Source organism: Embiotoca jacksoni, unplaced genomic scaffold (assembly GCF_022577435.1).
Source record: "Embiotoca jacksoni isolate LCO1_2020_lvr unplaced genomic scaffold, fEmbJac1.0.p SCAF_58, whole genome shotgun sequence".
NCBI lineage: Eukaryota > Metazoa > Chordata > Actinopteri > Embiotocidae > Embiotoca > Embiotoca jacksoni.
Window position 1 is genome coordinate 1,690,227 of NW_027185412.1, and position 12,130 is coordinate 1,702,356.

Genomic DNA, 12,130 nt, shown 5'->3' on the forward strand with positions numbered 1-12,130 from the left:
CTTTGTGGAACTTTCTCCCATCTCCCTACTGCATCTCTGGAGCTCAGCCACAGTGATCTTTGGGTTCTTCTTTACCTCTCTCACCAAGGCTCTTCTCCCACGATTGCTCAGTTTGGCTGGACGGCCAGGTCTAGGAAGAGTTCTGGTCGTCCCAAACTTCTTCCATTTAAGGATTATGGAGGCCACTGTGCTCTTAGGAACCTTGAGTGCTGCAGAAATTATTTTGTAACCTCGGCCAGATCTGTGCCTTGCCACAATTCTGTCTCTGAGCTCCTTGGACAGTTCCTTCGACCTCATGATTCTCATTTGCTCTGACATGCACTGTGAGCTGTAAGGTCTTATATAGACAGGTGTGTGCCTTTCCTAATCAAGGCCAATCAGTTTAATTAAACACAGCTGGACTCCAATGAAGGAGTAGAACCATCTCAAGGAGGATCAGAAGAAATGGACAGCATGTGAGTTAAATATGAGTCACAGCAAAGGGTCTGAATACTTATGACCATGTGATATTTCAGTTTTTCTTTTTTAATAAATTTGCACAAATTTCTACATTTCTGTTTTTTTCTGTCAAGATGGGGTGCTGAGTGTACATTAATGAGAAATAAAATGAACTTTTTTGATTTTAGCAAATGGCTGCAATGAAACAAAGAGTGAAACATTTAAAGGGGTCTGAATACTTTCCGTACCCACTGTAAATTAATGACGTCTTATTTTAAATCGAATTTATTCCGACTTGTTTTGTTCTTGTGGATCATTTCAGCCCAACATGAACATTGTTGCGTTCTGGTCCGAACCCTGTGGTTTTCTGTTTGTAGGATTTTGAACTTCCTGCGAGCAGCAGAAGAAGTGAAAAGAGTTTCTGTTGAGTCTTTATTAAGAAAAGCATCATGTGATCAGAACAGACGTTCACACAGCGCCCCAGTCCGTGGGTCACCTCGGTTCTGAAGCGGTTCTGTTGGACCCTACGGGTGCTCGGAGACAAACAGCTTCATTTAATGAAACAACGTCAAGGAACTCTGAGCAAGAAACTAAAATCAGCTTTAAATGAAACTTGAAACTTTAAATACATCTGAAACCGGATTTAAATTAAAAACCTGAAAATAAACTTCATCCAGATTTCAGCTTTTCTCTCTTCAAATAGGTGAAAAATCTGACAATCAGATATTCATCCTTCTGAATCTTTCAACCAGTTTGAAGACAGATTTTGAATCGAGATTCAAATGGTTGTAAAAATACTCACGCTAACGCTACACTGGAAGCAAACAGATTACAGCTAGCTGATGTAGCTAACAGCTCATTAACTTGAAGATAACGCAGCACTAAGGTTAGTCAGCACTGTGGAATCAAGCTAATGTAGCTGAAAGCTAACATTAGCTAACGAAGTTGGCTTTAGGTAAAGCTAACGATAAAGCTCCTGTTTATTTGGAGCTAACGTTGCTGACTGCTAACAGTAGCTAACGTTTAAGATTCAACTGTTTTAAATGCCAACGACTGATTTTATGCTAATTGTTAGATTAGTTTTAAGTAAAGTCAACGTATAACTAATAATAGTTATAAATGTAGATAAATGTGAATGCTAGTTAGCCCAGAGGTAACACAAACATGATGCTGATGTTAGTTATGAAGGATCCAATTGGTTTGTAGCTAGTACTAACATAGCTGACAGCTGTCATGAGGTAATGCTAAAATATGGCTTACATAGCTAACTGATATATAAGCTAATTTTGTAGTTTTAGTTTTAAGACATAGCTAACTGCTAGCATTAGCCATCTTAGTTGGTTTTGAGGTGAAGCTAACCTCAATTATTTTCAGGTTTACTTCCAGCTGACTGCTAACATGAGCTAACATTAGCTAGCTTTACTTTAGCAGATGTGAAGATTAGCTAACGTTGAGGATCCGGTTGGATTAGAGGTGAAGCTAATGTAGTTTAGTGCTTACATAAGCTAACGTTGAGAGCTAGCTAACAGCTGAAATCAGCAGTTTATGTTTGTTTTCTAAGTTTCCTGTTTGTTGCCCAGAGACCCGACGTGTTTCAGTGACTTGACCTCTGACCAGAGCTGGACCTGAGTGGGGTGATGGTGTTGGGGGGGGAGGGGGACACAAAACGATATAAAGACAAAAACTGAAGAATTCCTACAGAGGTTAAAAAAAAACAAAAATCAGAGCGGCATCCGGTTCCCTTCGACGCTGATCTTCACGGCGTGACCCGTCTTCGTCAGACGCCGGATGTCAGCGAATCGACGCATCTGTTTGTCGACGCGCGACAAACCTTTCTTCACAGTACCCTGCGGAGGAAACAGGAAGTCGTTTCAAGGATATCAACATTGAAACATGAAGACGATGAAACTCAGATGATTCTCACTTCAGTTCAAATGTCACAAACATGCAGAAACATGAAGACGTAACGACGGAGGCGGGACTTCCTGTCTCCATCCAAACGACTTCATTTACCGACCAATAAGAAATCCTTCTGTTAGTTTGAGTCGCATTCACCAAATTAAATTTAACTCCTTTTAACATCACGTAAAATAAAACGTAACGTAAACCTTCTTCAGACTCTGAATTCTCTCTGAATTATTAATTATTAATAATTAATCAACTATTTGCTTTTTTTTATTATCATTTAACTATTATATGTAAAAGGCATAAAACATTTTTTTGTAATCAGTAAATCAAAGTACAGAGGGCTCTCAACTTACGAACATTCAAGTTACGAACAACCGCTGACGGATGTCCATAAATGTTCGTAAAATGCCGTATTGCGTTCGCAAGTTCGTATTTTGTACAGCGCGCCTCATCCGACTGATTCCCCTTTCTGCCGCAACCCACGCCGAGCAGCACCGGCTCATCTCCAACACTTCGTTCGTTGCTCCAACACTCACTTCGTTGTTGTGTTCATCTTAGTTCGTACCATCTTGGATACTTTACCGTTTCTCATATATTTATCACCCGTTTCTCACGTGTTTATCATGCCTAAGAAAGCAAATGCTAGTGCTAAATGCTAATGCTAAATGCTAATTTAATATATAACGACTTACGAACAATTCAGCTTACGAACAGCTGTTCGGAACGCATTGTGTTCGTAGGTTGAGAATCTGCTGTAATAAACATTTCTTTTGAAAAAGAAAGTGATTCTCATTCTTTCCTGAGTCGTGCAGCCCCACGCTCCGCCCCCACACCTCATGCCCCGCCCCCCACTTCGACCCAACGCCCCACTCCATGCTCCGTCCCGGGGTAAAGAAAGCCTGTCAGTGCTCTTCTGAAGCGTTGCCATGGCAACGCAGTCGACAGTAAGTAGATCTGAACCTCCTGCAGACGTGTGGAGTTTTAAACGGACTGATGAGAACATGAAAGATGTTCCACTCAGATCAGAACTGGAGGACCACTGCAGGCTGCACACCGTGCAGACAGACTTACTACCCCCTGGAGGCGGCAGCAGGAACTACAGCGGCATTCTGTTGCCCTCGATGCTGATCTTCACGGCGCCCTGCGGCCGATTCATCTTCCGCTGCTCGGCGAAGCGACGCTTGTGCTTCTCCAGCAGGCTGGTGGCTTTCTTATAGCCGCTCTACGGAGGACCAATCACAGCTCAGCAGCTGACTTCACTTGAGCTGACCTGACCTCACCTGACCCGACCTCACTTCACCTGACCTGACCTCACTTCACCTGACCTGACCCGACCTCACTTCACCCGACCCGACCGACCTCACCCGACCTCAACTCACCTCACTTCACCTGACCTCACCTCACCTGACCCGACCTCACTTCACCCGACCGACCTCACCCGACCTCAACTCACCTCACTTCACCTGACCTCACCTCACCTGACCTCACCCGACCTCATCTCACCTGACCTCACCTGACCCGACTTCACCTGACCTGACCTCACCTGACCTCACCTGACCCGACCTCACCTCACCTGACCTCACTTCACCTAACCCTCAGCGGCTGCAGGTAACTGATCACCTGTACATTCAGCTGTTCTGTGTTTTATAGTAATAATGAGGTTTTATAACTTCTAATTCAATATTTAAACAAAACAATATTAATGTCATCTTTAAAACATTGCAATTCTTTTAGGAGAAATTATTGAATATATTTATAGATATAATATAATTATATGATTCACAGCTGAATTAATTCAATTCATTGAAATATGAATTAGCAAATTAGTAATTAAACTGAATAAGGATCATTAGTAAACCTATAATTTGATGTATTAAAGAACAGAAGCAGCTCCACATAAAGCGGTTAGAGCGCCCCCCGCTGGATACACACGGTACCTCTTTTTAAAATTAAAGTCAGACTAAGTTTAGAGATGAAACGTTCACCAGGGGGCGTTCTGCTGCTCTTTTAAGGCTCCGGGTGAATAAATCAGACTCACCCTGCTGGAGTCGCCCTCCACGTTCCACTTGGGTCGGACCACGTAGTCTTTGTTCGACGGCATCGGTACCCGGGCCCGGGCACAGAACCCGGGGTCGCCGGGGCGTAGAGCTCTGAGGGAGGAAGAGGAACTCAGTGACTTCAAACAGACCCAGTTCTGTTGAACAGAACCAGCAGACTGTCGCTTGGGGTCCGTGTTCTGAATCAACAGAACTGCAGTCAGAACTCAAACCGCAGCAGCTCTGCTGTGATTGGCTGCTGGAGGTCACATGGTGACACACTGAGAGGCAGAACTTACTTTTCCTCTCCAGTCAGCTGCTTCTCCAGATCCCTGCGTGGCGTCTGCCCCCCCGAACTGCACACAGAAACACAATCTGGATCAGGGGCCGGTCTGGAACGAGCTGCCGGTCCTGGGTCTGTAGGACCGACCGCCGGCACGTCTCCATGCTGTTATCAGAACCACCACAGCAGGTTAGTCAGCAGCCACTGATCACAGGTCTGACAGGAACCTGCAGCCCGAGTCTGGACTGCAGGACAGGGATCCAGTTCTGGTTCCTGACAGTCCAGAAACCAGCAGAATAGCTAGAGTCCAGTTTCCTTCACGGTTACAGACATTAACAGTGAGAATATAAAAGGAGCTTCAGTCATGTGTGCAGCAGCGGCACCTGCTGGATCAGTTGGTTTACTAAAAAACAAGATGCTCCAGAACCAGAACTAAAGTCTCCATCACATAAACCACAGCTCAGAGTTATCAGCTACAAGCAGGAGAAATAAAACTTCCTTCAGTGTTCTTTGTTTTCATGCAGATGACTTTGTGTTCCAGGTAAACAGGAAACCTTTAACGGTGCGGTCAGCGTCGGACTCTTTGGTAAACGGCGCAGTTGGCGTCTGACTCTTTGGTAAACAGCGCTGTCGGCGTCGGACTCTTTGGTAAACGGTGCGGTCGGACTCTGACTCTTTGGTAAACGGTGCGGTCTGCGTCGGACTCTGGTAAACGGTGCGGTCTGCGTCGGACTCTGGTAAACGGTGCGGACTCTGGTAAACGGTGCGGTCTACGTCGGACTCTGGTAAACGGTGCGGTCTGCGTCGAACTCTTTGGTAAACGGTGCGGTCTGCGTCGGACTCTTTGGTAAACGGCACGGTCGGAGTCGGACTCTTTGGTAAACTGTGATTAGAGTTGGACTCTTTGGTAAACGGCACGGTCAGAGTCGGACTCTTTGGTAAACGGCGCGGTCAGAGTCGGACTCTTTGGTAAACGGCGCGGTCGGCGTCGGACTCTTTGGTAAACGGCGCGGTCAGAGTCGGACTCTTTGGTAAACGGTGCGGTCTGCGTCGGACTCTTTGGTAAACGGCGCGGTCGGAGTCGGACTCTTTGGTAAACGGCACGGTCAGAGTCGGACTCTTTGGTAAACGGCGCGGTCGGCGTCGGACTCTTTGGTAAACGGCGCGGTCAGAGTCGGACTCTTTGGTAAACGGTGCGGTCTGCGTCGGACTCTTTGGTAAACGGCGCGGTCGGAGTCGGACTCTTTGGTAAACGGTGCGGTCGGAGTCGGACTCTTTGGTAAACGGCGCGGTCGGCGTCGGACTCTTTGGTAAACGGCGCGGTCGGAGTCGGACTCTTTGGTAAACAGCGCAGTCGGAGTCGGACTCTTTGGTAAACTGTGATTAGAGTCGGACTCTTTGATAAACGGCCCGGTCGGAGTCGGACTCTTTGGTAAACGGCGCGGTCGGAGTCGGACTCTTTGGTAAACTATGATTAGAGTCGGACTCTTTGATAAACGGCCCGGTCGGAGTCGGACTCTTTGATAAACGGCGCGGTCGGAGTCGGACTCTTTGGTAAATGGCGCGGTCGGAGTCGGACTCTGGTAAACGGCGCGGTCGGCGTCGGACTCTTTGGTAAACGGCACGGTCGGAGTCGGACTCTTTGGTAAACTGTGATTAGAGTTGGACTCTTTGGTAAACGGCACGGTCAGAGTCGGACTCTGGTAAACGGTGCGGTCTGCGTCGGACTCTTTGGTAAACGGCGTGGTCGGAGTCGGACTCTTTGGTAAACGGCACGGTCGGAGTCGGACTCTTTGGTAAACTGTGATTAGAGTTGGACTCTTTGGTAAACGGTGCGGTCGGCGTTGGACACATGCAGACTGGACCTGGTTGGTGGAGAGAAGACGTCGGGTGACTCCGCCCTCTCCACCTTCTGAGGCTGACTGAGGGTGAAACGAGAGGATGAAGAGGGATGAAGAACATCTGTCCTGCCACTCTTGTTTCCATAGCGACACTCTGGCTTCAATGACCACTTTATGAAACGCGTTTTAAAAAGAGAGAATGACATCACTGAGTCGATGTCTAGAGGGAGATGCAGCACAGGTTATTTCCTGTAGTTACCATGTACAGATGTTCCCTAAACGCCTCACATGCTAACAGTTCATCAGAGTGGAAAACTTTGACCTGTGGACATGAAAACATCCGAGAACCAGAACAGAACCAGAACAGAACCGGGGTTGGTTAAATAACATGGCTGACCTGAGTCTCCGTCTCTGAGGCATCTGCTGGTCCAGGTCTCTCTGCTGACGCTCCTCCCTCGTCATCCCTTTATAGTTGGACGTCAGACCGAAGATGGGACGGGACCACTCATCTGGACACAACACAGACATCAGTGCTGCCCCTTACAGGCAGAGACAGGCACTACAGCAGCGTGTGAGACAGCTGTTCTTACTGATCAGTTTGAGCGCAAGGTCTTTGTTGGATCGAGACTCTTTGGGATGTTTGTAGAGGAACATGACGGAGCGTCCGATGCCGCTGTGCTTCAGCGTCTCCTGACTCACGCTGGGAAGCTGCAGGAGAAACTAACAGTTAGAAAACAGTGTTTCAGCTGCAGCTTCAGGACGTGTGTGAAACCACCTCCTGCAGGATCCTCAGCAGCTCCTCTCGGATCCTCAGAGCCGGCAGAGATTTATCTGGAAGAGGACTGATCCACTCTTTAATGGCCGACATCACCCCGCTGTCGATGAACGTCTCCTTCAGGTCCTGCCTGAGGGACAAAGACCGGAACCAAGCCTCAGAACCAGCGTGTTCAACAATCAGTAATAGTAATAATCATAATAATAGTAGTGATATTTATGATAATGTAATGATAATAATAGTAATAATAATTATAATAATAGTAGTAGTAGTAACAATAATCTGTAGAGTAGTAGATAATAATAGTATTAATAGTAGTAATAATAATAGTAATGATAATAGTAATATTAGTAATAATAATAGTAATATTAGTAATAATAATAGTAATGATAATAGTAATGATGATAATAATAATGGTAATAATAGTAACAATATTAGTAATAGTAGTAACAATAATAGTAGTAATAACAATAGTAATGATAATAATATTAGTAACAATAATAATATTAGTAATAGTAATAATAGTATTAGTAATAATAATAAAAATAGCTCTTACTTCTTCAGGTGCATGACCACCTGCGGCAGCAGCGTGAGCTTCTTCAACGCCGGTTTCTTCTGGCTGTTCAGAGTTCGATCCTCCTGTTGGAGACAGTCAGTGAGGATCACAGGCTCTTTTTCTGAAAGAGAAGGTAGGCGGGGCTACGGGTGGAGGGGACGGACCTCTGCTGCCTCGTTCATCTTGGTGATCATGGCGCTGACCACGTCGTCGGCATCGCTGATGAACGTCCCTCCGTCACGGTGACGCCGCTTCCTGCTGTTCATCGCTTTCCTCTTAGCGAGCATGATGTCGAAGTCTGACATGAAGCTGGTGCTGGAGACACACAGATACACACACAGATATACACAGATATACACACACAGATACACACACAGATATACACACACAGATATACACAGATACACACACAGATATACACACACAGATACACACACAGATACACACACACAGATATACAGATACACACACAGATATACACAGATATACACACACAGATACACACACAGATACACACACAGATATACACAGATACACACACACAGATATACACACAGATACACACACAGATACACACACACAGATACACACACAGATATATACACACACACAGATACACACACAGATACACACACAGATATATACACACACAGATATACACACACAGATATACACACAGAGAGAGAGAGACACACACACACACACACACACACACACACACAGAGAGAGAGAGACACACACACACACACACACACACACACACACACACACACACACAGAGATACACACACACACAACTTTCTTTAATCAATACTGACTCTTCTGTCTGACATCATCAACCAATCACAGCCCAGCTTCCAGAACCTACTCTTGCCCGCTGCGGTCGACTCCTTCATCAGAGTCCGAGTCATCTTCCACCGTCTTCTTGTCCTTCTTGTCTCCCTCCAGGTCCTCCTGGTTGAAGCCCTGTAGGACGACCCGCTCTGTTAGTAGCAGTCAGAACCAGCGGTCCGTCAGAACCGGTCAGATCTACACTCTGAAGACCATCCTTACCGTAAACTCCTCCTCCTCCTCGTCTCCCGACTCGCCAAAGATGTCGGCGATCATCTTCCTGCAACAAACACGGGGTCAAAGGTCACATCAACAAACACGGGAGTCAAAGGCCACTTTGGACCTGGAGGTGGTTTCCTCCTGAAGACAGAAGTTGTGAAGGACTCACTCCTCTTCGTCTCCGGAGTCGCTGTCGCTGCCGAACAGCGCTTTCTGGTCCTTCTGCCCCGACCCCTTCGCCTCCCCCTCCTCCTCACTGCTGTCAGAGCCCAGCTCCTTCAGCTTCGCCGCCACACTCGGATCAGGACCGCCAGACATGTCGCTGTCAGAGAGCTCGTCATCCGACACCGGCCGGGTCCGCTTCACCGCTGGGAGGAACCACAACACACATCAGACCCAAGCATGTAGCGTGTTCACATGTGGGATGATCGCCACGGTAACGTGTGTAAATATAATCAGGTTTCAATTTGTCGTCACGTGATCGACTCGCACGTCTGAAACACGTCAACATGTGACCATGACCTTACCGGGCGTGTCCTCCTTCTCTTCGTCTTCATCCTCGCTGTCGGACAGGACAGCCTTCTTCCTCTTCACTGGACACAGACACACACACACACAGACACAGACACACACACACACTTTTAACTTTGAAGCTGCATCCTTTCATTCATCAGCAGGTCGGAACATAAATGGGGGCTCGTCTGGGATCTAACCCTAACCCACTGGATTATAGTCAGCTGGTTCTAGGTCAGTACCTGGCTTCTCGTCCTCCTCGTCGCTGTCATCTCTCCTCCTCCTCCTCTCCTCCTGCTGCTGCGGCTGCTCTCCATCGCTGCCTGCTGCAGCCTTCCTCTGTCCTTTCTCCTCCTCTTCCTCACTGTCAGACTGCATCACAGCCTTCCACTTCCCTCCTCCTCCTCCCCCCTCCTCCCGTTTCTCCTCTTCATCAGAGTCTATCGGTGCCGCCTTGCATCTGGCAGGCGTCTCTGTGTCAGAGTCACTGTCTCCGTTGGACCGATGGTCCGGGGACGGCGCCGGCTTGGCGTCCTTGTTGTCCAAGTTGCTGTCTGAGGCTTTGGGCCGGTCCGACCCGTCCTCCATGTCTGACCCACTCGTCCTGCGTTTGACCGGAGACTCCTCCACCTCCTCGTTGTCGGAGGCGCTCGTCCTGCGTTTGACCGGAGACTCCTCCTCGTTGTCGGAGGCGCTCGTCGTGCGTTTGACCGGAGACTCCTCCTCCTCGTTGTCGGAGGCGCTCGTCCTGCGTTTGACCGGAGACTCCTCCTCCTCGTTGTCGGAGGCGCTCGTCCTGCGTTTGACCGGAGACGACTCCTCCTCGTTGTCAGAGGCGCTCGTCCTGCGTTTGACCGGAGACTCCTCCTCCTCGTTGTCGGAGGCGCTCGTCCTGCGTTTGACCGGAGACTCCTCCTCCTCGTTGTCAGAGGCGCTCGTCCTGCGTTTGACCGGAGACTCCTCCTCCTCGTTGTCGGAGGCGCTCATCCTGCGTTTGACCAAAGAGTCATCGTCACTGTCGGCGGGAGGCAGGGCCTCCGCCTCCGAGTCACTTCTGTCTCCGCCCCGGTGGCTCCTGGGAGCTTCGCCCTCCGAGTCACTGTCAGCCCCCCGGTGGCCCTGGTTGTCGGAGCTTCTGGCTCGCCCGCCGGTCTCCATGGCGACTTCATCGTTGCTGCCCTCATCCTGCCGAAACAAAAGCACCAAAGTGAGCTGCTCGTCGATGTGACTCCAGATGTTCGTTTACAGGTTGTTATCTGCATGTTTGGAAAATGTTCCTCCGGTTTCTTTTATTAGGCTGTAAACAAACAAACAAACAAACAAACAAACACGTCACTAAGCAGTCGCACCTCAGACTGCCGCCCTTCACTCCTCATGTCATCGCCGTCGGATGCCGGGTGTTCATCCTGAACTGGAGTGCCGCCTCCGTCATCTGCAGAACACACAACACGTGAAGCACACATTAATGGCATGACACAGGACCTGCAGCTGATGTCGGACACAAACACGGAGAGGGAACATGGAACATGTAAGAGCTGGAGGAAGTGTTCAAGTGACAACATGTCAGGAAACTTCAGTTTTAATCTCAGATCGCAACGGTTCGGAAAAAAACCCAGAACCCAGTAGAACTTTATTAAGGGTCCATTTCTATTATTTCACCAACAACAGGATCAGAGTCAAACTGCACATGAATATAATTAATTAATTAAAGTCATTAAATCTTTATAAAGATTCAATGATGTCATCGTTTGCTTCACTCAGAAACCGACTTTAAAAGATTAAAATCCTCTTTATCATGAAAAGTTTCTCAACATGCAACATCAGATATGAGACCAATAAACATGTAGCAGAGAGACGGACCGCAGTGGGACCCGAACCGCAGGTTTCACCAGAGAAATAAACACAAACATCTCCCTCTCAATAAACACAAACATCTCCCTCTCAATAAACACAAACATCTCCCTCTCAATAAACACAAACATCTCCCTCTCAATAAAAACAAACATCTCCCTCTCAATAAACACAAACATCTCCCTCTCAATAAAAACAAACATCTCCCTCTCAATAAAAACAAACATCTCCCTCTCAATAAACACAAACATCTCCCTCTCAATAAACACAAACATCTCCCTCTCAATAAAAACAAACATCTCCCTCTCAATAAAAACAAACATCTCCTTCTCAATAAACAGAAATAAACAGGAAGTCTGTGACGCGGTTTGTCCGCCGCTCATGAAGCTAACAGCGGACACATTTCCTGCTTCTGACCCCAGAAACACTCATCTATAACCGGGCAGCTCGGGGGCTCATCACCCGTTGGTGTGTTCCGTTAATCGGCTGAAACTGACGGGCAGTAAACACACGGATCCGGTTACCGGACGGTAGATACGGTTACTAGTTATGTTAGCTCGTTAGCTGGTTGGTTAAAACAAAGCGGAGTTTTTACCGGAGCGGCTCCCGGTCATCAAGTCGTCCTCTTCTCCGTCCATCTGTCACACGAACAAAGATTCGGGTTCCGATGTGAAGGCAGAAAACGAACTCTCCGTTCACTCAACTTTAATGTTGAAGCGGGAAAAATAAACCAGACAGTGAAACGACGCGCTATGAAAGCGAACACCGACCGCTCGCCGATGTTAGCCCGGAGACCCAAAATGGTGCCACGCTGTGATATGCGCATGCGCAAAGAACCGGGCGCTTCGCAGTGACGTAACAACACTTTCGTATTCACTT

The 12,130-nt window shown here is 47.7% G+C and overlaps 1 protein-coding gene across 3 annotated transcripts; it reads right to left on the reverse strand.

Annotated features, from left to right (window-relative positions):
* Positions 1-856: 856 nt before the first annotated feature.
* Positions 857-12,064, reverse strand: LOC138212600 (protein IWS1 homolog). Of its 3 annotated transcripts, XM_069173055.1 has the most exons (17): positions 11,847-12,064; positions 10,750-10,832; positions 9,643-10,585; positions 9,415-9,480; positions 9,057-9,255; positions 8,891-8,948; positions 8,706-8,803; positions 8,002-8,152; positions 7,838-7,920; positions 7,282-7,411; positions 7,097-7,214; positions 6,904-7,015; positions 6,531-6,587; positions 4,682-4,738; positions 4,385-4,496; positions 3,418-3,568; positions 2,194-2,285 (listed from the first exon to the last, which is right to left on the reverse strand). In XM_069173055.1, exons 1-16 carry the CDS (start codon positions 11,887-11,889, stop codon positions 3,443-3,445), a joined length of 2,436 nt encoding a protein of 811 aa, XP_069029156.1. In that variant the 5' UTR covers positions 11,890-12,064; the 3' UTR covers positions 2,194-2,285; positions 3,418-3,442. The 3 variants fall into 3 exon arrangements, with proteins under 3 accessions (XP_069029155.1, XP_069029157.1, XP_069029156.1); XM_069173054.1 differs by lacking the exon at positions 3,418-3,568 and having other exon boundaries at positions 857-2,285; XM_069173056.1 differs by lacking the exons at positions 3,418-3,568; positions 6,531-6,587 and having other exon boundaries at positions 857-2,285.
* Between the last annotated feature and the right edge of the window lie 66 nt (positions 12,065-12,130).

Excerpts from the sequence above, each read along its gene's own strand:
- LOC138212600 (XM_069173054.1), bottom strand. The coding sequence starts at position 11,889 with ATGGACGGAGAAGAGGACGACTTGATGACCGGGAGCCGCTCCG. Across the intron at positions 10,833-11,846 it reads GATGACCGGGAGCCGCTCCG|ATGACGGAGGCGGCACTCCA; the intron begins GTAAAAACTCCG and ends TGTGTTCTGCAG. Across the intron at positions 9,256-9,414 it reads AGAGAAGGAGGACACGCCCG|CGGTGAAGCGGACCCGGCCG; the intron begins GTAAGGTCATGG and ends GGTTCCTCCCAG.